General features: G+C 42.4%; 1 protein-coding gene across 1 annotated transcript; it reads left to right on the top strand.

The window, feature by feature from the left end:
- The first annotated feature begins 1487 nt into the window (after positions 1–1487).
- On the top strand, positions 1488–23753 carry frmpd1 (FERM and PDZ domain containing 1). Its single transcript, XM_022739914.1, has 15 exons — positions 1488–1588; positions 3175–3338; positions 8184–8286; positions 8422–8467; positions 9729–9833; positions 11813–11908; positions 12342–12467; positions 12593–12712; positions 13431–13567; positions 14903–15122; positions 15242–15424; positions 16602–16746; positions 16849–18162; positions 20140–21197; positions 21894–23753. The coding sequence occupies exons 1-15, from the start codon at positions 1488–1490 to the stop codon at positions 23658–23660; spliced, it is 5685 nt and encodes a 1894-aa protein (XP_022595635.1). The 3' UTR covers positions 23661–23753.
- Positions 23754–27062: the final 3309 nt, after the last annotated feature.

Here is a 27062-nt window from a genome sequence, read left to right as displayed (position 1 = left end):
GCTCCTTGCCTTCCTCACTGGGAAATGCATGTTCAATTGTATATTTGGTGTTTAGATTGATAAATCTCTATTTGTTTTTTTGTATAGGTTCCATTTATTTTCATGTAAATTTTTATACAATACTCATATGCGCACATGTATATTGGAAGAGTGACTGGTTGCTGTAACCATTCCTCCTGTCCGTTCTGGCAGTGCCTGTGTAGCACTATTACAGCGTAAAAGATGAGGGATAAAAATGTATTCCAACGTTAAGCTAAAGCTGACCCAAGGTGTCAGCAGCAGATTCTTTTCTTTTGAGCGTGAAGTTCTTCATACACTGGACCTTCGCTGACATGAGACTGTCCGTCAGTAAATAGTGGCACAGGAAGCCGCTGTTTGTTTCCCGTGTGAAACTCAATATTGTTTCTTTTATCTATGATAGTTTCACAACCTTAACCGCATGTTTAACCATGACAGGGGGCCCCGGTGGCTCACCTCGTAGAGTGCAAACCATGAAGACTCAGTCCTTACCGCAGCAGCCCTGGTCTAAGTCAGGCCTGAGGCCCTTTGCTGCATGTCATCCCCTCTCTCTCAACAACTTTCCTGTCTCTCTCTCACTGCAGCTAGAAAAAAGGTAGCGACCAACCCCCCACCCCCTAAACAAAGAAAAAAAAAAAAAAACATGACAATGAAGGTGAGTCATACCTGCCACTGGATTGATACACTCCTATAGGCTGTACTTTTGAATGCATGTGGACCACTCCTCGATCTCTGACATCATGCTTGAGGGTAATCACAGTCAAGGACAGGTAGTGAAAATCCAGGAAGGATTCAAGGGTAACATTTGCCAAAGCCTGTAGGCCTTATGTGTCTGTACGCTAGCATGAAATTATCTAAAGTGTTGCAGGGTTCCACAAGGACCCATTAACTCACTACTATAGGCCCATGCATTAGCCTGACTAAACCACACTGACACCAGGGGAAACCCAAGTCCATTACATCCATCTCACCAGTCACCACGGCCTGTCAACAATCATTTATAAAAAACACCAGCCTCACAGCAAACATAAGAGGGATCCATTTGAAGGAGACACCATCGTTATTGTTTATTAGGGACTACTGATATTGATTTTTATTTAGATTTGAATGCAAAATGCAAGTAATTGCCTCATAACTCTGGCTAAGCGCATCTTAGGCTGCATGAAACCACTAGTGACATCATTGTTGGCCTCAGCCCAAGTCTACCCAGAGGTCCTATTTCCAAGCCTAATGTGTGAGTGTGTGTGTGTGTGTGTGTGTGCTGTGTCTCTTAAGCACTGTGGTTTGCAAGTTCTTAAAATTGCCGGGGACATTTTGATTGTAAATATCTGATGAAGCCAGAACTTACTCTTTGCCCATTTTCCTTTTCATTACATTATTTATCATATGAATTTATTACTGATGTGGAGCCAGTTAACCTCTTGTACAGTATGTATGACTCCTTTGACCTTTTCTCCCATGGCAGGTAAATGGAGGCGCAGGACAGGAGCCGCTCCCCATCCCGTAGGACCAGCCGGGTGGAGCAGGTGGTGGGACGATGGCTGAGACGGTCCCGAGACTTAGGCAGCAGGTCTCACTCTCTGAGCAGGTAAAGCTCTTCTCTTGTTCAAATTCACTAGATTAGATTCTCCATTTTATCTGACCTGCATGTCGTTGGACTGGGGGGTGGAGCCTGTGTGAAAATATAGAGATCCTGTCCACATTAATTGAGCCAGAAGTCATTTTAATGAACTTTTTCCACCTGTGCTATGTTTTGCTACTGTCTCTTGTATCTCTTATTTTTGTCCTTATTTTTCCAATATAAACAAATATGAAGTTGTTCACACAGAACTGATCAAATTGCCAGAGCAGAATTGGAAATATGGTAGTAAGATTGGAATTTACTGAACTGGCTGGACCACAACAGCGGGGCCAGCCCTATAAACAGAAAAGTCACTGACTGACTGACTGACTGATGAAGTTACAGCAGCTGAGTGTTGGAGTTTCCGTACTGGTCATTGCTCTTTCAAAATTTCAAAAGGATTTGGCACAAACAAGCAGTGTTGCCAACTTAGCACCTTTGTTGCTAGATTAACAGACTTTTCAGACCCTTTAGCAACTTTCTTTAAAAAAAACTTATCATGCAACGACAATGCAATGACAACCTAGCATCTTTTGGGTAAACCTTAGCTACTTGCCATAGAAGAGATTTGCCAGATTTGTTGACCCTAAAGTGTTTGGTCAGCCATCCCCTCCGCAGGCACACATCTCTATGCTGACCGAACAGCAGATGATGTTGATGAGCTTCTAACTCTCTCTCAGAGTGATCATTTTACAAGTAGCTGAAAGTGCAGTACAGTTTAATTTATGTGTATGGTTATTTTGTCAGATGACATAGTTGTAAAACCAGCATTTTAGCGAGCATCAACCTCCGGGATGAAAAATGAAGCCAACACAAAAGTACCAAAAACTGCTGTTCCTCCAATGACCACTTGAGTCTGGCTCCAGAGGTGAGTCAGTCCCCATAGCCTCTCATGTTAAAATGCCCGACAGCAGAAATAAACATGTTTACAGCCTGGTACAAAAAACAGTCTCTTTAGCTGAAGTAATTTCCCCTTAATGACAACTGTACAGGGAGTGGATTTTTATATAACTCATAGTTATGCACAGCTGAGGGCGTGGCCGCTTTGAGGGACAGGTGGGACAGCGCATGCTTGCCACAAACCCGGCTCCACACACGCCCCACCACTTTTCCCTTTTTCGGATTAGCCGGGAGTTAGGCGGTGTCAGGCACTGCCAAGATGGCGATGGCGGAGCAGTTCACTGAGCTTCAAAACTGCTCTTCAGAAACCTATGGGTGTTTATGGATTTTAACAGGATTTTAAGCAGGAAGTGACTGCTGGTTAACACGTAGTCTTAATGGGCTTCGTTTCAGTCATTATTTCATACTTGTTCCATTGTCTGACAATAGAAACAGAAAAACATGTAAATGAGAACAGCTTTATTGTGTGTATTGTTGTATTATAATACTGTATATGTGAGCACAGAGAGAAGGAGAGAAGCAAACAGATAAAGAGCTGAAGTAGGCAGAATGCAAATAGCCTTTGACGCGGTACAGCCATACACCAAGTTTTGACCGAGTCTTGTTTTTCTTTCTGTCCGCCTGTTCCTCTCCAGAGACCGGGTTGCATTGGATGGGAAGACAGCAGAGTCCAGTGGCTCTGATCAGAGGAATTACCCCTTCCGCTTTAATGTTCAGATTCAACGGGACGAGACTCTTAACTCCCATGGCCTCACTCTCTCCTCCCAAACCCCCATTGTGGTACAAGAGGTCACCCCAGGTATGACGAGACTCAAAAATGTCAACATAAAAGTGGGAAAAGGAAAATTGACATTATAAAGAAAAATCTCTTAAATTTGTATGGAGAAAATATTACACGGTTATTGACAGTTCAGCTCCTCCTAAACCCAGCTGTCTGTGTTCTGACAGCTGATGTTTATAGCTGATAATGATGTACAAACCTTGTTGTGTTTAAACGTGGTTCTTCTGTACACAGCTATGTAACATTCTTGTCCCTAAACCCAATGCAGCGCTCACCCTGCACAACACAGGAGTAGAAGACAGCACACAGTATTACTCAGTATCAGGGAGATAGGTTTAATAGCTGACGCTGCAGGTTCAGCTGAGCAATGTCTGCTTGGTGCCTCTCCACCAGCTCTGACTCCTTCTCCCACAGAGATCCCATTCTAACAGCCAAGAGCCAGTTTCCATTGCCAGGGTCTGCAGTGTGTTGGTCTGCCTTGTCAGTACCGTCTGTCCAACAGGCACAGCTGCTACTATTCACCTGGGCGCCCAAGGGAGCTGCCCTCCCTGCAATCCAAGTGAAGGCGGAGTAGCCCAGGAAAAGAGAAGCTGTGTCTCCACATCCTCCATAAAAATGAATGTAACCTGGTGAGGAGTTCAGCAAATCTATAGCACCTCGTGGCACACCACTGTACTTCTGGGTGCCTGTTAAGGACATCCCAAGGGTCCCTTTCTGGAGCAAAACTGGCAGATACTTGACTACTGACATACTTGAGCGTATTGAGTGTATTGTGCAGTAACAAGAACTGGAAGCATTTTCACTTAAATAACTCCCTGCAATCAGATGAATTGAAGCAGAACTCTCATTTGCTGGTCTGAAAATGAGGATTTTTAAAACTATTTAACCCACCTAAATACATTATTATTTATTTTTAAATGTAAAATCAGACAAATAGCTTTACTGTACAACACTGGCATTTGACAGACCATCCTGTTAAATATTTTCACTTCTTCTAAGAACAGAGCATTTTTTCATCTCATTCTGCCTGTTGTCTCTAGAACAGGACTCTAATGTTGCATAGAATAAATCTCCACAGCCATTGAAACGGTGGAGCTGTGCCAGACCACTGCAGGCCTCTGGCCAGTGTACAAAACAAACTGTAAAAAGTGGAACCTCCAAGGGAGGCTGATACATGCACACAAAATCACATTAACAGAGGAAACGTACTGTGGCTCTGATGTTGTGTACGTGTGTGTGTGTGTGTGTGTGTGTGTGTGTGTGTGTGTGTGTGTGTGTGTGTGTGTGTGTGTGTGTGTGTGTGTGTGTGTGTGTGTGTGTCTGTTTAAAGCATCTTTAGGATAATGAGGAAGCAAAACAAAAAAGAGCTTTTAGAGCTAAGAAGAGGGACTTTTTAGCCCTTGATTGAGGCTCTCAGGCAGCACTTCCTCCCAGGCTTTACACTGTCCCCGAAAACCTCTTCCAATCAAATGCCTAAGGTGCTTTGTAATGTAATACATGGGCATGGTTGGCGTTAGGGTTGTGATTGGGCTCTATGTAAAGGAGGTGTGCGTCACAAGCTCAAGTCAATCAACAAGTCCTCTGAACTAAATACATTTACAGGCTGTGTCAGCTGTATCTCACGGTACAGCTCCTCTAACTGGTTAAAATCTAAAACATACAGTATAAATACAAGGTCTTTATACTTTTTGCTCACAGGTATTTTGTGCTGCCCTATTAATAAATCTCACTAACACACAGACAAACAGTTACCCATGCTGACCACAGACGTTATTCCCTGGCTGCTGAAAATGTTGTCGCATTTAAATCAGAGCTGCAGTCTTACAGTCCCTCAGTCAGTGCAGGATTATTCTCCTCTCAGAGGTGAAGCCCTGTGTAGTGAACCAAATTGCTGTCTCTGCTTCTGTCTCTGTTTTGTTTCGCAATGTCTTCACTTAATCCCTCTCATATTTTTTGGGGATGTTCTGATACCGCTGCCTTAAGAAATGGTTTTAACAGCTGTATACTACTGACCCTGTAAGGATGTGCTCTGATTGCTATCATTATCGTGTTACAGGGCTCAGTAAACCCTTTGTAAACCATGAAAAGATACATGGATGAAATAGATGACTGTCAATCCTCAAATCAATAAATAAATTAATAAATCTAGGATTAAATAACACTTAATACACTAGATGTCCTAACACAAGTGCCACACCTCAAAATGAATGCCTTGCATATTGTATTCATTGCCTTTTTACTGGTTGGACTTTCCATTGTAACATGTTGCCAAATTGCCAACATTTTGCTAACGGCTAATGTTACACTATTTACCAGAAATCAATTCTTCCACGCGGCTCTTAAACAGCAGTTACACAGTGGCTGCACAGCGCAACTTCCTGTGTAGGCTGTTGTTTTAGAGCAGTGAATTTACTTCCAGGAAAACTGCCATTTTATCTGGGTGTGAAACTATGAAGGTTATTAATAAATTCCATGGTATCAGATCAGTGCATAGACTTGGGTATTCACTGATACCCAATACTGTATTTTTGCCAGTATCAGGGGCATTTCCAATACTTGTCACTCTAATATTTGTCATGATAAAGTGTATTGTTCTATATTGTGATATGTCCAATTTGGAAAATGATATTCATTTTTATTAGTGTCTCGATAAAGTTGAATCTTATTGTTTTGCCAGTCAAGAGCTGAAGATACATTTCACACACCCCACAGGTAATCATCATGAATACAGATATAAAAAAAGAAATCTAATCTACAGTCATCAACACATTTCTAACTCTTACAATGTATTCAACCAAAACAATGGCTAGATCAGAAGTTACAAAATCTGCTTCACTTTTGTAGAACCAGTCAATAATATTGATCTGCTCGCTCTTGTGCCCAAACCACATCAATATTTGAAAATGAACAGATGATAGCTGCCATCTACAGAGTGGGATGTTTTTTTGGAATAAGGAGATGTTTATGTTTGTATGGTCTGTGTTTTTTTATTTATCATATCCAAAAATACTGACCTACTGTAATACTGACTGCTACACAAGCACTATTTGATTTTTTTGCAAGCCAGTCATGTAAAAATGATACATAAGTATTACTCATACATAGTGTTTATCACAGTCTGCCTATATTTGTACTGTGAAGTGCAGCTTGCTGCAGAGACGAGGACCTGAATCCCCCTGTGGTCCAGGGGCAGATTACCTCGCTTTCTCCTGTCTGGCTAAAGTCTGCTCTGTCACCATCTGCTTGTGCCTGTCTCACACACACACACACACACACACACACACACACACACACACACACACACACACACACACACACACAAACACGCACACAAACACACACACACACACACACGCACAGACACACACACATACACACACACACACACACTGTTGCTCATGTCTCCAGTGGCCCGACTGAGCCTTGGCTCAATTTTGCCTCTCTCTGTCTCTGGCACGAGCTGCAGCATCTTGACAGTGAAATATGAATCCATTATTCAAAAGCTTTTTCAGAGCTATCAGCTTCCAGTGTCACCTGTGTTTTCTGTTCATTTGGGATGAAACAAAAAGCAATAGCTTGTTTCACAATTAAATAACTGAGCAGTGAGTGGTTACTTGATGTTGTAGATAAAACGTTTGCTGAAGGTGATGTTAATGATAGTAATCAGGGGAGTGATAGGGGGAAGAAACTGTCATTTTTCTATACACAGTGTTTACACAGGTTCCATAATGTCACATAATGTTCAACATTTGCACTGTAGTAAAGATACCTAAATAATCTGATGAAAACTATGGTAAAAACCATGATCTTTGCTTTCCTGCCTTGAATTGCAATTTGATTTATGCACCAGGGGTTTGTCATTCAGCACTGGTGTGGTACACAAAAATACTATCACACATTATCACCTGTCAGCGTGACGTCGCCACAACAGACGTGGAGCGGGAGCGAGTGTGCTGGGTCTGTGTGGGATTGCACTTTTAATATTCTCCCAGGATATTCATTGTAAAGAAATAAACAAACGTAATAAAATGTAAATTTTGCATAGATGAAAACAAATCTAGAGCTATAGTAGTTAGTATAAACTGAAATCTTTACAAAATTCAGCATATTGGTATGAAGCACTAAAATTTAAAAACATCTAAAATTGTGAAACTCAGCAGCTTTAATTCAACGCCAGTCTCCATCCAAATTCTTCTCAGTTTCAGTTTATTTCACTGCACTCTGTTTCACACAGTCTGCAGTACTGCAGTACACAGAGCAGTGAAACACGCACAGTAAGGGACAGCAACATCACTGTATTTGGAGCAAACATCTTATTGTAACTTTTAGCCACAGCTCTGCTGAATTGAAACAGTGCAGACTCATCATTCATCGCCTAATTCAATGAATACTACTGTGTCAGTACAGTATAATCTGTATCAGCAGCGGTGACAGCAGCCATTCAGTGAAGTTTAAGAGCAGATGCCAACTGCTCTTCAGCTTCTACACTGGTGTACTGTGTGTTAAAAACAAAAAAGATAATAATTTGAATGGTAGTCATGTAGAGAATAAGTGATTATTTGGGCCTTAATTGTGCTTACACAGAACCTTAATCTTGTGCTCATATCATGGACAATAAAGGAAAGGTAGTAGAAAGGTAGTAGTACCGTAGTTGTTTGATATACAGAATATTGAACAAACAGTTATTGGATTTCTGGGACGGTCAGGTTTGGAGAGCTCTCTAAAAAATTATGCGTCAGTGTGAGATGAAAGGAGATCACCAGAATACAAGCTACTGCCTGTCATCAACCCTGGTCGCAGTATGAATGCAGGCCAATTGAACACCCTCAGGCATGACGACACAAGGACATTTTGTGTGCGCAGGTGGTCCTGCAGATGGCCGGCTCGTCCCTGGCGACCAGCTTGTGAAGATCAATAACGTTGCTGTTGATGACCTGACCCCGGAGCAAGCTGCTGAAATAATCAGGTCTACGCCGACAGCTGCATTCACAAACACACACGCACATGCATGATTGTTTGTACATGCACCACAGAATACTGTTTAACATTAAGTTATGCACATCACGTCTAACCTGGTTACCCTCCCTTTCTTTTATTTCAGGGAGTGTCAAGATACGTTGACAATGACGGTCCTCAGAACAATGCTGGTGAGTCCACTGTTTCCAACACAGAAACACATTTACACAAAGTTACACTGATGGACACTTAATTGGATAATGGCTGGTCCTCTGCCAGCAGGACTTTAGATGAACTTAATGTGTTTCTTGTTTCCTATTTACATTATGTTATAGAAACACACATCAGCATGTACAGTACATGTACACATGAGCGCATACTGTACATACACAGTGTCGATACACACACTCTAAAATGCTGTTGTCAGTAAACCCATTAATCAACACGTCAATGAGACTTGGGTTCATTGGCAACAACGATCCTGTCACCAAGGTCTCACCACTGCATCACTGTTTACAGTGACAACGTGACGCCCGCGTAAACTCCCCTCACACACACATTCAGATAGACAGCTCTTCCTTGACGTATGTGTTTGCAGTAAGGTGAAGTAGATCAGTAATTAAATGGCTGCTCCTCAGTGATTCTCCTCAGTAGCTCTGCTGATGGAGGCACCTTTACCATCTGATTTATAGCTCACACCTCCTCCAAGAAATCATTATTGAGCTGCAAGGAATTATTAGCATTTCCCAGAAAATATTCATCTCTGTCATGAGCGTTGATGGTAACGAAACATTAAAACAGAACCAATTGAGTATATTCATTATACTCAGATAGTGACATAAGAGCAGGAGAATAGTTTGACAGTTTCTGTTGCCTTCAATACATGGACTGTAACTGGTTGTGCAGTGATGAAGGTGCTTATGTTTGTTTTCAACTGTACTTGTATATCTCCTAAATGTAAATCCCCTAATGGAACTGCAAAACTCCTAGAGTGTATTTGGATGCTTGTGTTGTATTGACAGTGGGATGGTGTTGTACCATAATCATTTGTCTCATTTCACTTTCCTTTTTCTATTTTTTAGTTAAACAGCCTTAATTTAAATAATTAAACCTTAATCTCAACATACTGCATTGCCATAATGTACCTGATGTCAACATTGTTCTCTTTGTTAATTATAAGCTATTGTTTTTCTTGAGTAACATAAGGTACGGAACAACTATATAAAACAACAACCGTTTTTTAATTGCTTCACTTCTTAACTCATTAAAATAATAAAGTGTGTCTGGTTAAACTGCTGTATGGTTGCTTTAATTAAATACAGAGCAAAAGCAACAGACTGTATGTATTCGTTCTCCTCATATGTCCCACCACCTCACACAGCCATATTCAAACTGATTGATTATATATAAAATACTATGACAACCTGATTTATTGATTTGTGTTCCTCCCAGGGCCCAAAGTCATCGTTCATCACACCGGAGAAGAGGGCCAAGCTCAGGTCCAACCCTGTCAAAGTTCACTTTGCTGAGGAGGTGGAAGTCAATGGACACTCTCAGGTGAGTTTGAGAACTCGTTGTCCCCCATCTCCTACTTCATTGTCATCCTAAGATCATCTTCATGCAGTGTTTCCTTGAGACCGTTGATATTCATCACATGCATGAACAACTTGAAACCATGTTACATAGATGTTGTTGGGAACAGGTATCAAGACTTTTGACATTTTCTACAAATGTTTATTGGCACAACTAACTTCATTACTTTTGAGCACTGTGCTCCATCAGTTCATCCATCATTTATCCATTTACCAAGATCTATATCTGGATTATGACATCTGATCATCGGCCTTTACATTTACAACTGTTATTAAGTGCTGTTAAATTATTTCTGCCTGCATTGGGATCGGATCTCAATATGCAAATTATGTATGCAGAGCTGATGGACCTGTCAACAAACATGGGGCAGTAAATCAGGTGAAGCAACAGTGCTTTATGGGCTCTTCTTATTTTTCTGTGCTAAGGAAAATCTTATCTGTCGCTTTTTGCTGAGGATTCTTGAGATAACAGGAAAAGCCAGAGTTCAGTGACCTTTCAGCCTAATGAACTGATTTTCTTCTAAACAAAGCATCCAAACAGACTATATTTACACCTGATTAAGAACTGATCACACTTTGAACCACATCACAGTTCTCTGTGCGTGTAGATCTCCAGATACAGATCACATGTTAATACCAGATGTAAATGGTGTCTAATCATCATGGGATATTGTTTATTTTTGTTTGATATTTCACACATGTCCATCCTAGCCCCACATGTCCATTGCATAGTGTCAGAAGGATATTTAAGTAATGTTTGTTTTGCTTCAACAACGTCAGACCAACTTATACTTGTATTATCAGTTAAGGCAACAGTTTCCAACCTTGAATCAATGCCTGTTTGCACAGGTCATGAATGAACTACATCCAGCCCATATGGGCTTACAAGACACCATGAATTCATATAAGCCTAAACCAGAATCCAAAAATGGAGAACCCAGTCAAACAACTTTCATAATCAAATCTTCCGTCCTTCCTTCCTTCCTTGTCTACTACAATATTCATCACTCATTTGTAAAAAAGAAATTGAGTAAACACTAATTAAATACACACTTCTATTCCACCTCCTATCTTTTGAGAAAAAGTTATCGAACTTAAAAACATCAAACTAAACAAGCTTTTCACTGATGGGGAGTGATATTTTATGATTGCTCAGTATTATTCCATACTGTGTGCAGTTTTCTCCTATCAGCCTTGTTGGGCAGAGTTCCCATCCTGCCAGCGGATGTGAAATTAGCTGGATGAGGAAAACCACAGAGGCTGGAGTGCCCATTACTAATCACAGGGAAAACACAGATCAATATCTGCCTCATCCTCCAGTCCTAATGTCTGTGATTACAGGACAATAAGCATCCGATTAGAGAAGAGAGAGGGAGTTAGAGAAGAGACAGAGAGAATGGGGGGTTGTTAAAAGGGAGAGAAAATAAAAGAAATGGAAGATGGGAGGGTGACGAGGGAGGGGTTGTCTAAAATTTGAAAGCTCTCCATTTGAACTTCAAAACATACAGACATCAATGTTGCATTAAATCACAGTGTCAATACAGAGGAAGACTTTCTAAAATCATAGGAGAAGAGGGATGAGGCAGGGAAAGATGAGTCACCACGGTGAACGAGCCTGGCAGACAGAAACAGGCCAGGGGATATGATGTGAAGAAATGCTCCATGAGAAGAGCTGAAAATCAGACAAGGCTCACGTCTCGCTTTCATACTGTGAGTGTGTTTTAATGTGCAGAGGTTACATTTGATATATTTAATATATTGAAATACCCAGCCCCTCCCTATATGAGACAAACATTACATACACAAACATATTTTCTATGTCATATCTCTCTGTCAGCTGTGATTTATAATCCTCTTGAACCAGCAGGTTTTACGATGCTCACATTTTCAGCTGACGCCTTGCTTCACCCCCGACCCTGACTCTGACCCTTGTCTGGTTTCCAGGGTAACTCGCTGCTCTTCCTGCCTAACGTTCTGAAGGTTTATCTGGAGAACGGGCAGACCAAGGCCTTCAAATTTGAACCCAGCACCACAGTCAAGGTAGATAGACTACCACACTTACATCCACTCCGACCTTAAGTTTCATTAGACTGGACACTTAACAACTGTTATAGAGTTTTGGGGGCTTCAGCGATGACCGAGACTCATAATCTGTTTATGAAATGATCGAGTTCTCTGTGATTTTTACCTAAGTCAGAAACTATAGCTAATTTTCATGCACACTTCTTTGTTGGTCCAAATACTCTGAAACTATAAACTATAACCATATAACAGAGACAATATTGAAATTAAAGTCTAATTTAAAAGCCCCAGCAGTTGTGATTCTCTCAGTCTTTATCAGTACATCAGGATCCTGGATTTGCTAACCCTTCAAACTTCCCTTCAGACTTTCCCTTCAAACCTCAGCTCAGCAAATATGTTTCCCTAATGTTATAAAATATTGTCTCACGATGTGGTTTTCTGTGCGCATCAGGACATTGTGATGACACTGAAGGAAAAGCTTTCTCTGAGCCGTATCGAACACTTCTCCCTGGTGCTGGAGCAGCAGCACAGCATCAGCAAACTACTGCTGCTACACGATGAGGAGGGGATACAGCAGGTACACACACACACACACACACACACACTAATAACAATTTTCCACAATAATAACAATTTTACATTTACATTACATGGCTCTACTGGCAAGTCAGTTTAATCCTGCATGTGTGTGTGTGTCTCCAGGTGGTCCAGAAGAAAGAGGCCCATGACTACAGGTGTCTGTTCCGTGTTTGTTTCATGCCCAGAAGCCTCCAGACTCTGCTGCAGGAGGATCCCACAGCCTTTGAATACCTCTACCTGCAGGTAGATTGATGACCCACAGACAAACAGCAGGCTGCAGCAATTAACTCTTCATATAACCAGTTTGTTTTGATTCTCATTAGAGTTCATAGGTTTTCACTTTAGCCGTAACATAATTTATTTGCCTATTTTCTTTGTTCTTTGTTTTAACATACTGTGTTAGTAGCAGTAGAAACAATGAAATCAGCTGCTTTGCCGTCATCACAAACTCACAGGCACCATCAACAGAAAAAGGGTTTAAAACAAGTCTCACCTTAGAGGGATTCTGAATCTGAATCAAATTACTGTAGGAAGCAAAGTTTTGTAAAACCTCCAAAAAGTCCAGTTACTGTATTGCTGCAGTTGACACATTTTAGCATGATGTAAATCAGCTGACAGGTCAGCTTGTTTTGAAATGTGCCACAGTTTTATTCCTGTCCTGTAGTTCCTTGATTCAAATAAGGAAAATAAGGGTTTTGTCTCTTAACAAGCAAAAACCTGAACTGTACACATACCATCTTGTATGAATGAAAGAAACACTGCTCTGTCTGGCTCACCGTTATGAAGTAAAGTCAGAACATCCTTCCTACTGAAACATTACTTTGTGAAAGTTATGGATATTTTCTTCCACTAGTTTAAAAATCATGAATGGCAGATTATTTTTCAAATTATATTTTTGTAACTTTTTTCTATCACTTTTTAACTATTTTTACTGTTTTCGTTCTGTATGTGTTTGTCTTAGGGGGTGAATGATGTGCTGCAGGAGCGATTTGCAATAGAGATGAGGTGTAACACTGCCCTGCGACTCGCTGCCCTGCACATTCAGGAGAGGCTCTCGAGCTGTGGACAGTCACCAAAGACCAACCTGAAGATCATCACGTGAGACATGAACACATATGTCTGATCTTTACACCTACACATCACTAAATTCAACTATAATTAACACAGGACTTTAATCCTAGTCAAGATCCCAGGGAAAAGTGGAATTCATGCTGGTCCTACTGTGCTGCAGGGACATTAATGAAGCCAAACCTCATCAAGTGTGTTATAGTAAAATCAATTCAATCAGCATTTTAAGTTGTATTTTAGTTATTTTGCATCAGTCATATCAAAATTACCCTGCTTGAAATGTAACAGAAGAGTATTAGGCCGGGAACACACTGTCTGCGTGGTGTGTGCTGGCGGCTGCAGAACGTCTTGGTTTTCATTTCAGTGACCATGTTAACGGGTTAGAGCAGACACACTGCCTGATCTAGAGATTCAGAGTTTCACCCTTTTTTCACATGTGATGAGTGCAGTTCTCAGCAAAAAGAGACAGGGAAACTAAAGTTTCAATGTCTAGGTAGAATCTGAATACATGAATATGTCACAGACATGAAAAAATATATATATATATTTTTTTTTTACCATTTTAGCAGCTGCATGTGGAGACAGTGACATTTTAGTGACATTTTCTGTCAGAAATAAAACAGAAATTAATTTATAATGATCAGAAATCCATAATTGGAGTAGCCTGCTGATGGCCATTATCCAAGATGTAGACAGATAGAGCTGGCAGTAGCGGTGACACAGCAGACATGCAGTTGGTGTGAACATACATGCGCATGCAAGCTGCAGCCCCCATGCACACGCAATGCAGGCAGTGTGTTCCCTGTGGTAGTTTCTTAAAGGTCATAATTCACATTTTTAATATTCATCCATTAAAGTCCTTTTGGCTGTGGTTCATGACCATCTGAAGTCCAGCCAAACTGAGGGCTGCCACCAATGAGCTATTCCTGATCTAATGTTTCATTACATAACCTCACTGCAGACAAGAAACACTGTCCAAATATAAAGTGGAAGCAATAAGCAACTACTATACAAATGTTAGAATTAGTCATTTCTCTCTGTCTTAAAACTAAATATTTTCCCTGTTAAATATACACTGCATGCCATGTACACACAAACAGAGATTAGGTTCCATCTTTTTACTTAGAATACACATTATATTTCTGAACATGTGCACTGTAGTACAACTGGAGTCACCTTTTTAGATGAGCATCAGTGATGCTTTTTAAATAGATTTTATTGTCTTTAAAGAGAAATATGTTTTGGCGTGGAGCTGGATGTTCCTTTCATACACATATGTACAGATCCTAAAATCAGATTCAGCTCTCCAACAGTCTTGTACTCACAAACAGACTCTCTCCATCTGTGTTTTTGTGTTTGCTCCAGGAAGACGTGGGGCATAGAGAACTTTGTGTCATCCACATTGTTGAGGAACATGCGAGAGAAAGATCTGAGGAAGGCCATCGGCTACCACATGAAGAAGAGCCAACTGCAGCACGATCCTAAACAGAAGGGCCTGTCAGTGGATCAGACGAGGATAAACTACCTGGAGGAGCTGGCTGATCTCAGGTCGTTTGGAGGCAAATCCTTCAGTGCCACCATGATGGTAGGTTTTTGGACTGTTAATTGTAGCTGTATATTGATTCTGTTTTTTCTGTGTCTGAGATTTTGTTGACTGAACTTTCAAGCGTCTCTCTGTCCTACAACCCCTCCCCCACCTGTCAGCTCCAGGACAGGGAGTCGATGGTAACCCTGCTGGTGGGGGCACGGTATGGCGTGAGCCAGGTGGTCAACCACAAGCTCAGCATCCTGTCCACCCTTACAGAGTTTACCAGCATCACACGTATCGAGCTGCTGCCTGAATCAGAGAAGGTCAGCCTGGTCAAAATATACCTGCAGGACATTAAGGTAAGAGCAGGAATCCACACACACCTAGACATCATCAAAAAGCCCTTTTATGTCGAAGTAACTGAATCAGCAGCAGTGGGTCATATTGAGCACCAATTACCATTATTGGTTCACCTCTTTGTTGGTGCAATTTGTCTGTATTTTGCATGTGTTAGACAGTGATGGATTTACATATTAAATATACATATGTCATACTACAATTTTTTTGATTCACCTACACTTTGGACACAGCAGATTTGGCCTCTTTGGAGGTCTGGATGCTAAAAAAAATCAAAAACCACTTCCTGCCAGACCTCTTTGGCCCTGTTCAGACCTGCATTAAAATGCGTTTTCGGTGATTCAATCACAAGTGGTCTGGCTCTAAGTTCGTCAGTTCACACCTGGCATTAAAATCCATCTTCAAAGTGCATCTGGAGTGACCACTTGTGATCGGATCTTACTTCCTCGCTTTAAATGAAAATAAACAGGTATGCGTTGGTGTTCTTAGCCAGTCTGACTACTGTGTTTGGGAGAGAGAGCGAGGAAATGATGGGCTGAGTGAGTCATTGTGCTGTCCGCAGCTCAACAATGAAATAAGATTTTATTTATTTGAAATGATAAAATATTTTCATTTCATTATAAACTGTGTTGGGACTAATGAGACTGTCAGTGGACGTCAGTAGAGTAGGCGGTCCTTCAATGTGGCCCAGGACACATTTGTGTTCACACTGCTGTGAGAATGTGAACACATGTTGTCCAGACATGTGGTCTGAGTGATCGGATCTCAAATGTGCCCTCAGTGCGTCTTGGGTGCGTTCACACCTGTACTTAGAGCTGTCAACCTGTGATCGGATCACCTGAGACAAATGGTACAAAGTCTGAACAGGGCTAAACTGCTACCTGCCACAATAATAGCTTAAGAAATCCTGCTAATTAGCATTCAGCTTAAAATGACCTAACACTGTTTTTCAATGAGTAATTATTTTCCTGACCTGTTTACATTATTTTGTGTACCCCCTCTTGTATATGATGTGCAGACATCAGCTTATAAAGACATATAGTTTCTTTTTCATCAATATTATGACTGTCTTGGATGCAATAGGATTACTCTATATTAAGTTTGTTTCTCTTGTCTTTCTATATCCTCTCTTTCCTTGTCTAATCTCATATCATTGTGTCTCCTCTCTCTCACACAAAGCCCATCACATTACTGTTGGAGTCAGTGGCAGCCAAAGATATGTCCTGCCTAATAGCAGGGTACTGTCGAGTTTTTGTTGACCCCAACCTCAACATATTTCCCTGGATAGATGAGTCCAAGAAGCACAGAGTGTCTGCTGAGGAAGGTACAAAGAAAATACACATGTACAGTCTATACATCTATCACTGACTGCAGTTCCAAATCCTGGTGTGTGTTTTCATATCCATGCATGTTTTCATATCCACAGGTTATGTGTCCCGATGTGGCAGCGACTCAAATGACTCATCAGACCTGGACATGGAACCACTAGTGACCCTGGTGTCTGTCAACGAAAAGCCCTGCCCTCGTGTCAGATCCTCATCAGATCCAGATGGAAGAAAAAGAAAAGACAGAAGGAGAAACAAAGATGGCAAAGAAAAGGGAGATAAATCTTGGGAAGATAAAAAACAAAAGGAAGAGAAAGATGCTGACACTGAAAAGGGAAAGAATAGAGAGGGTATGACTGAAGACACCGGGCACAAGGAGGAGACAAAGAGGGCGCCAGATGGTGGACAAATACAGATCGAGGTAACAAACAATGACTCAAGGGAACGAGAGGAGAAAGTGGGAGAAGAATGTGGAGGTGGAGGGGAGGCAAAGGCAGCAGAGGAGCAGCCGTCTGCATCAGAAACATCAGATTCCTGTCACACTGACTCTCGTGTCCTCACCAGCCCGTCCAGCGACTCCCTCGATGCTTTGGAGGAAGATGATTTACTGTCGTGTTCCTCCTCCTCCGGCCACCCCAACGCTCCCTCGCAAATTCATCCCCACGTCCACTCTCACCTTCAGCTTAATCCTTATTCTCATAGGCAGGTTCAGTCTCACCTCCTCGCTCCTCCACCAACTCACTCCCACCCCCTCAAACACTTCACAACTCACGACAGTGGGGGAGGAGGCTGCAGGAGATCAGGCGATGGAGCCGATCCTCAACTCATCGTACCTGTCTCCACCTCTCAGAGCCTTCACCACACCCTAAAATGTTCAACTTACCCCGAATCTGATGACAGCTCTCTGTGCTTCGCTGAGCTCTCTCGCCTCGTGGACTTCCTGCCGAGCCCCCCGGAGGCCAGTGAGGATGATGAAGATGAAGAAGAGGAGTTAAGTAGGAGGAGGAGATTGTTCAAAGAAATGGACCAGTCGGTGAGAAGAGCGGGTGAAGGAGGAAGCGTAAGCGGGGAGGGTAGTTTTCAAGAATTTCCACTACCCCTCTCCCCACCCTCCCCCTCCTCCCACATGGAGTTTGTGTTTAACTTTGACCAGAGGGACGCTCGCTGCTACTACAAACTCTGCTCCAACATCACCCCTGACAGCGCTCGCAGCCTTCCCCGCCCCCTGCTCCATAGAGAGGGAGAAGACTGGGAGGAAGTGAGGGAAGGTGGGGGTAAGGCTGAAGACCTGGAGCCGATCCCCATCCTCCATCCACCTCCTGGCTTTGGAGACAGCAGCTCCGACGAGGAGTTTTTTGATGCCAGAGATCGCTTTACCTCACCTGAAGACCCAACCTCAGGCGCCGTGCCAAGAGGTGATTTACTTTTCATTGTTCACAAGCATTTACTGTCATTGTCCTGTAGAGTGATAAAAACACAGGCTGTAAATTGTGCTTTTGCTTCCATCTAGTGGTTGAAGTTTTTACCTCATGAAAACGATACAATATTGTATATTAGAGAAATGTGGCATTACTGCCAGGAAAGTAGCGGACTGCACGTCTGACCACACCTAACAGTGATGGTGGATGTCAGCCTATAGAGCCTGTAGGCTCAGTGCAGCTCTGCTCTCCTGCCACAAAAGATACAGCATTTAATCCATTACACTTAACTGTCCAAAGACATTTATTAGTCCAGTGGAAGAAACAACTAAGTACACATACTCAACTACTGTATAAGTACAATTTTCAGGTATATTTTTACTCCACTACATTTGTATGATAGAGTAGTATAGTAGTATAGTAGTTCCCAGTTATTTTTACTTTACTTGTTCCCAACTTTTTTGAACCTTTCGGACACTACAGTGTGTTACTGGGGCCCGTTGTTGCTTGCTTCACATGTGTGTGAGCTGTTTGCAGTTCCACTAAATACATATTTCCCTTATTTCCCAGACCAATTCATTTAAATGATTGTTGGGGGTCAAAGAGGTTAAATTATTCAATATTTCACAAAAAGCAATGATTAGATTTTACTTGTAACACATATATCAGTATTTTGCTTTGTTTTTACTTAAGTTATGGATCTTATTATAATGCACCAACCCTGCTTAAAATCATATTTAGTTACATCCATAGTATATCCATGTCTACACCAAAGTGTCATTCCTGTTGATTCTTTGATTGGTACTCATTCAGAGCATCTTTCTTTTTTTGCCTGCAGGCTCCAAATAGCCACAGCCATAATGGCTGAATCCAAATGTTCTCCTTCCAGACCTGTGAACAGCGCTCTCACTGAGCTTTGTTATATGTACAGTGAAATGTGCTCTGTGTTTCAATGGATAAGAACTGAAATTTGTGACCCTGTTACTCATTTCAAAGTATTTTTTTGAAAGGTTATTAATGCTGTTGATGTTGGCAACTTATGCATGAGACATGTAGATTTGCTACACACCTTGTCAGAATGTGCAGTGACATTTTCTTTTACATAAGCTGCCAAACACAACATCATATAAACATTAAACCTCCAGCTGAGGATCTTCACACCACAGATGGACAAAAACCAACATTTGCCTGTCTAGTCTTGCAGATTATAACAAATCCAAAGTATTCAGACAACTCATGCTCTGTGTGTGCAGTATGAACCCTACCACAATAATGAAAAAAGCAAATGTCTTCTAAAATAAATATGGTACATTCATTCCTTCATTCATTCATTCATACTGCTTATTCCTACCCAGCTAACATTGGGTGAGGGCGGGGTTAATACGGTACATATTATTTTTTTTATTTTTTTACATTGTCATATCCATATCGCTTTGGATTATGGATAATATTCCAAGCAGAGTCTGGTGAGGTCTGCAGCCCAAGCAGACACTCTGGAAGTCTGCAGAAAGTCCACTTGAGTCCACCTGTGGACTTGAATGATTGTGGATTTGGAAAGCCCTCAGCATCGCCCTCAGAACACATCCAGAAAGAAAGGCCAGTTTATGTTGCCTGAGAAGTGAAACCCAAAAACATGTCTTTACAGCTAGTGTATAAGTAAGTGCATAATAATTGAAGTATTTATATAAACTCTTCTCTTATCTGCATTTTGGAAGCTAGAGAATAAGAAGACACTGTTAACGGACACTTTAGTGAGTAAATCAAACTGAACCAATGGAAACTTCACTCCTGGTGATAACAGTGATGTACAACTCTCTATATAAACCCATAATCCAAAGCGATAGATAAACCTTTGAACAAAAGTAATACAAAAGTTTAACTGATCGTTAAGTTAATTTAGATTATCTGTGTCGATGTTCTGTGCACACACATAGAACACACTTTGTTTTTAACATGTTTCTTACTGTCCTTCAGATATCTGCACAGAGATGAAGCTGGACTTTCTCAGCCTCAGTGACATCAGAGTCTCTGTGACTGATGGAGACAAAGCTGGAAAAGCAGAAGACAAAGAAGGAGATGACGAGGAAGGAGGAGGCAGAGAAACGTTGTTCCAGCTCAGGAAAAGATCTCGCAAGCGTCGTTCCTTCATGGAAACTGATTATACCTCTATGGTGTCATATCCACAACCAGATCCAGAAAGATCCACAAAGCAGGACCTGGCATCCAATAGGCTTCATAAAAAGCTTTTGGCAGAAGCCAATGATGCCCAGATGCTGAGTTCAGATCCTGAACCTTCAGCGCAAACCCAGAATCCCAGCCCTACTGTCTCCTCCCTGACTCACTCTGAAGGGGAACCAGCTCAACTCGAGTCAAAACCCATTCTGTCAAAAGCCTGTTCTCATGGACCGGGCTCTTCTTCTGGTTTTGGGTCTCATGAGCAGACTAAAGACCCACAGTCCTCTTCCAGGACCAGGAAGCAAGAAATGGAAATGGAACCTGACACGATGGAGTTCAAATCGGTCACAGATCTGGTGAAGGCTGCATCTCCTACCATCACCGTTGTCCGCTGCCGGGTGGATCCGGACGGGAAGGAGAGTGCTGACCGGAGGGGTGATGGAAAGGAGGAAGGGGAGGGACAGGAGGATATAGATGAGGGGACAGAGGAGGAAGAGAAGGAGGAGACAGCAGGTGTGTCAGGGAATGGGCCATTCACTAGTCATATGTTTTTTCCACAGATGGCTGAGGAGGACGGCAAAGGGGAAGATGCAGGAGAAGAGAGGATAGAAGGACTGAGAGGGAACGGTTCACAGAGACCACTCATAGGTGCTGAGGGTCAGTCAGAAGCCAACACACTGCCGCCATGCTTCATAGATCTGAATAAAAAAGGTAGTAACGGCTTTTTGGGATCTCATCTAATTGCCCAGGAGCTGAACTCATATGAAGAGGAACATATGCTTGAAGGTGTGCATGACAAGTCAAGCCCACTGTCATACTCACCACCACCCCCTCCACCCTCATCCCCTCTACCTCCAGTACCGGTTTCTCACAAATCTCAAAGTGACTGTTTGGTGAGGGAAGAAGAGGGAAGCACAAACATGGAAACCTCGACCACAATGTCTTTATCTCCTTCTGAGGAGATGTCACTTAGCAAACAAAATCACACAAACAAAGCACAATTACATTTAGAAGTCACGACCAGTGTTAATGAAGATGAAGCCGTTGGCATTGTCAGTTCTACCATGAGTAACAGCGATGACAGCGCCAATTCTGACAATGTTTTCGATGATGACGAGGTGAGTAATCCTAGTTCAAGTGACAAGAAAGACGACTGGAATTTGGCAACAACGCAGAGCATCAGATCTAATTCAGCCACAGCAGGTGAGTCACTGATGAGCATTAAGTCTCTAACCAGCACCGAAGCTCATCCAAAAATTCATTCAGTTAACTCTGAGTATACTCGTGCTATAAACTCTATCACGGCAAAGCTTGGAGCTGCGACTAGCATCACATCTCCAACCTTTAATTCAGGTACTAAATTGAGAAGTGAGGAGACGCATGAAAACGCTTCGTGCTCAAATCAAAATATAGATAAACCTAGAAGTGTTTCCACCATGCCAAGTGTTGAAGCTAAAGAGAGTTTAGCTAATTCTGGCTCAGTGAAGGCTAACACAGCCATGAGCCATGATCTCTCCAAAGAGCCTCCTTCTCCAACTCACTTCCTCTTCCAGTCCTGTTCCCCGGGCATCATGGGCCGGTTATCTGCCTCAACACTTAGGGGGAAGATTCAACAGTTGCCCCTTTATTTATCGCGCTCCCACGAAACCCTCCACCAAGCTGGGACGGGGAGCGTAGCCCAGAGTCCTGTTGCGGACAACAGCAGCAACAATGTTGAGATTACCATCAAAGTCACAGATGTTGATGATGTCACACAAACTATAGATTTTGAAACGGGCACAACCGCAGAGAGAGTGGATTCAGACGATTCAGATACAACAGTCACAGGCTCAGAGGTGGACGGGGAGCATTTTGTGGAAATGGCCTCAGCAAAGAGTTTTGATTCAGGTTTAGAGGTGAGGGAAGTAAACTCCCCACTTCCTGTCCAGACTGAGCCCAAACCCCAACATCGAAATCAGCATCTGTACTCTGGACCAGTCGAGGACACACCGGGACCAATAACAGAGCCTCCAGCACCCATAGTGAACAGCATCCAAAGAGATACTTCAGGCCTAAATATAGACACTCCCGGCCCCATAACAGATGCTCCAGAACCAAACATGGTCACGACCACAGCTGAAGACACTCCAGGTTACAAAGTGACCAATCAATCACCTCCCATTCGGACTCCGATAGTGGTGACCACGCAGAATCTAAATAGGCCAGGACTTCCTTTTCATAATCAGTCACAGACAGTAAGACGGACCAGTAGCGACAGGCCTTTGATGGGTCTTTGTCGACCTGCAGAGCAGAAGTCAGACTCACCAAAAACCCCTTCCTCGGGCTGCAGAGTGTTTACAATCTGTGAGGATCCATCTCAAACAAAGACTGCAGCCGAGGTGGGGACTACCCCGCCCTTGAAGCCTGAGTTCAGCTGTAGCTCTGTGCTAGCGTCCGGATGCGAGTCAGTTGTGGAGGGGGTGCAGGTACCACTGGATGCCTGTGGTTGCCCGGCGGTCTATACCAACTGCTTCAGCGGCGGGGACAGCTTTGATGACGAGCTGACAGTCTACGAGTTCTCGTGCCGCACACAGAGCAGCGGTGTGACCCAGACTTCAGGAGCGGTTCTTCCTCTCATGACCTCCCCACCTGTCCCCTCCTTTCTCTCCACCTCCTCCATCCACTCTCCCTCCTTTCCACGCTCCATCCTCTTCTCCTCCTCTACCTCTGAGCTCAGCCCTCTGCTCTCACCGCTGTCAGACGCCTCTGACTGTTTCCTGTCTCAAACGCACAAGGACACCATCAGTCGGTTAGGTCAGCAGCGCTACCCGGAACCCCCGACAGGTTTCCAAGTACTCCGCGTAGACGTGGACCAGCTCCTCTCAATTCTAGAGAGTAGCGGTAGTGACCGATCTGCGGTAGGTCACGGAGGTCGCCACCCAAGGGACACCTGTCCGGCTCATTTTACAGAGAACAAGCGGGTGCTCCAGATAGAGGCCCGACGGCTGATGTCAGGCTGTCAGAAGGTGGTGGGGATTGGACAGAGCCCAGAGGAAATGCTTCACTCCCTGGCAGTCAGCTTCCGGACCCTGGTGGAGCTGGCCGGCATATGCCTCTGGTTCTCTGGTTGCGACAGGTGTGACCGGAGGAACGCAGAGGCGGTTGCAGGTCTGGCAGATGTGGCCCGCTCCTTCAGGGACTTCTGTCTGGCAGCGGAGCGAGCCAGCAGCAAGCGCAGCTGCCAGGACCTGAGCATCAAGCTGCTCGCCAAACAGTGCACTGCGCTCACCGCCTCCGTCTTCTGCCTCACCCAGCTGTTTCGCACCCTCACTGCACTATGAGTGGACTGCAGCCTCTGAAGACTTTGAGATGACCTTCAAGCAGCCTGTGGTGTGTAACCTCAGATATACGCCCACAGTGAGCCACGGGGCAGTGTGACCTGGGACAGTCACTGTGTTTTGGATGGGCGGTAAAGCGGGAAGTGAGGTTACCTAGGAGCTCCATCACAGTTCAGATGATCACAAAAACTCTCAACATCATAGAGCCAGGTTGCACATTTGTGCAGTCAACAGGGCAGAGGTCATTGAGGTGCATGTGGTGACTGACTATATGCTGTGCACGTACTGTAGCCCACAAACCAAACAGTTAGGCAACAACCAGACTGTAGGGTGTAAGCTGCAAAAGCAGAGCCTGCTTGCATTCCGGTATTGAGGAACTGATGTACTTGAATGTATTCTATGTTGTCTATTATGTTTATTAATTTATTATTTATCTAATTGATGAGTTACTACAATGTGTCTGAGCAAGCAAGGAATGTAAAGATAAGGATGGAAGAAATATGGAAATGTTTACAGGCATACCTTAAGAGGAAAAGTGGTGTGTGAGAGTAGTGGGCCTTTTACACACACGAACACACACACACACACGAACACACACACACACACGAACACACACACACACACACGAACACACACACACACACACGCTCATGAATCAATCTTCATCCATTCATACACAGGCCTTTCACTTGACTGACTGATCATGTGAACTTTTTGAGTCCTCTGATAAGAAACACTGCAGTTTACTGATGCTTCTCTAACTGTATCTTTATATTCTCCAGGCTGTCAGCGAGGACTTCTTTGAATGTTACTGTTTACAAAACCAAAAAACTAGAGTGAGAATAAACGTAATCAAAATCACATGAATCGATCCTGAAGTTTGCCGTTTTATAAATCTAGTAGCAGAATGCTGATGTATGCGCATTGTATGACTTTATAAAACAATCATTTGAATGAGGTGCAATCCTTTTCACATTGAATTTGTTGTCATTTTGCACAGACGTTTGGTACGTTTTATCTCAGTGTAATGCATTTGCTAGCTTTTCTCTCCTTGGTTTGTCAGCACTTGATTTGTCCACCTCCAGGTGAAACACTGAACCCTCCAGTGCATGGTGATGTGGATGTTGACCACTGCTCTTTTCCATACATCTATTTATTTTTTCTATGTAGTACTAACATTTGTCCATTGAGAACAAGAATCTCCTTTCTAAATGAGACCTGCTGAAGATGCTGCCCAACAGATATTTATGGTATATAGTTGTATAGTTTAATGAGAATTTAAGTTTCAAGCATTGTACATGCACTGGACACTTATGTCTGAGCTTTTGGGACAGTCAGGACTTTACACTGACTTAGACCACACTGTCCCTTACACTAAGTGCATTATTACTACAGATTTCCCAGTATGGCCACAAATAGTAGTAAACCAGTGACTGACTATGGGCGCAGAGAGCCCGAGCAGTGCAGGTATGCAGTACGCAGCACTATTGGCTATCTGTACGTTCTGTCTTTCTTAGCCTTGATTGACATATTGAGTGGGAGGGTGTCAGACTGATCCAGTCATTGGTTGACAGCCTCTCCTCAGAGATCTTGAACTCAACTCATTCAGAATAAGACACGTTGATCACAAAACCATGTACAACACTGATTTACCTGAAGCTGTTGTATTAGAGCATTTTCACTTGGAATGTTTCTTAAAATAAAAAAGGACTGACGCACACTGGACCTGCATGTTCACTGGAGAAATTAAAGTTATCAGAAATGATTTCACCGTACAGTACTGGGAACACAATATATTGCAAACAGTGTTTCTATTTATATTTATAATGGCGATTGAGACACTTTATTTGTTGACTTGTAATGTTTTGTTCCTTTTGGTTGTAACAGAATCTGATTTTTGCAGCAGAGAAAAGCTGAATTACTTTTACCACTTTCTCCATGTGGAAATTTCCCCAAACAAATAATGGAAAATCTTTTTATTTTATTTTATTTTTAAAATCATCATCTGTGCTCACGAAGCATGCTGTAATAAGCCATAAAATGCATTGTTGTTTCATCAGGGATTTTATCTGTGAATGACTGAATGATGACATCTGCTCTTGCTTTGTAATGCTCAACTTTCACCATTAAAAACAATGTCAAGATTTTCTCTTCAGGATTCTTTTTTTTTGCTCACCCACTTGTACCTTCTTTGCTCATGCAGCCAGAGAGCCACAAGGACAAGTTCATTTACAGGCAAGACAGAAAGTCTTTACACTCCAGTCTGAACAGCAAAGAATTAGCAGGTATTTCAAAAAGTAGTTTGGTGATACTAAAAATAGACTAGCACACGGGAGATGAGTGAGTGCTTACACAGATACCTATTTATTTATGGAAACTCGGATGTGATATTGAAAAAAAGATTGCAATTACACAGTGACTGGTGCAGCGTTCTGTATTTCTATGAAATGACACTGACCTATTACATTTTGTGGATGACGCAACATGAGCTAAATAAGACTTCTTGATATCCTTTATAACATGTTCCTGATATAAAAGGTATTATCCTTATATGGTCATGCAATGCAACACTAAACCTGAGCCAGCAGAACAAAGCCTCTTACAGGGAAAAACCCACTGAAGGTGGTGCATGTAGGTCACTCTGTGAAACATTAAAACATCCATCACATCACATCACATTTCTCCAGCTTTAAGGAGACTGCAGTCGTTACATAATTCTCTACACTTACTGAGAAGAAAAGGGAAGAAAGGAGTCGATTTCTTTCTTATGGGGGCATTAAATGATTTTACCACTAGAGGGCAGAAACATTTAAAAACAAGCAATTCTGTCACTACACTACACCACTGTGCCACCAAAGAGGAGCTTGGTTTCCATCATAACATGCACCTGTTTTTGAATATACCAGCAATGTACTTAATGTGAGTTTTACAACTGCTGCCTGGAGCCAAGTATTCAAGTGTGTCATCGACACTTTGAAAATTTCTATGTAAGTGGTATTTCTATGAACAAGAAAATGACAGAGGGTGTTGAGTTTGTTTTTGTTTTCCAGGTCATATCCTTGGCATTGAAAATAAAATTTGGCATTGAACTAGTGACGCTGAAAAATACTGACATCATAAAAAAAACTGAAAAAATACACATGAAGAAAAACTCTGAATTATTATCATAAGATAATAAGATTGTAAGCTTGTGGGTGTTTTTAATACCTGTGCTTTATTTTTCAGTGGAACCTTTTTCAGTGCCAATACACTTTTTTCCAGTACATGTTTCAATGCCATTGTTTCTTTTTTAAGTTCAGGTTTTGTTTTCAATGCCAAATTTTAATATTACCATTCTAGCCCCATAGAGTTGTGCATCGGTTTGCATCACAATCTAGAGGGATTTCTATTTGCCTTATCATGACC

Source organism: Seriola dumerili, unplaced genomic scaffold, assembly GCF_002260705.1.
Source record: "Seriola dumerili isolate Sdu_G_001 unplaced genomic scaffold, Sdu_1.0 BDQW01000050.1, whole genome shotgun sequence".
NCBI lineage: Eukaryota > Metazoa > Chordata > Actinopteri > Carangiformes > Carangidae > Seriola > Seriola dumerili.
Note: the sequence above shows the minus strand (reverse complement) of the source record. Positions and strands in the feature narration are given on the sequence as shown.

What these genes read in the sequence shown, in the direction of transcription:
- frmpd1 (XM_022739914.1), top strand. Translation starts at nt 1,488, where the DNA reads ATGGAGGCGCAGGACAGGAGCCGCTCCCCATCCCGTAGGACCAGCCGG. An exon ending in CAGAGTGTCTGCTGAGGAAG is followed by an intron (nt 16,747 to 16,848) that starts GTACAAAGAAAA and finishes TCATATCCACAG; the next exon opens with GTTATGTGTCCCGATGTGGC. An exon ending in CTCAGGCGCCGTGCCAAGAG is followed by an intron (nt 18,163 to 20,139) that starts GTGATTTACTTT and finishes ACTGTCCTTCAG; the next exon opens with ATATCTGCACAGAGATGAAG.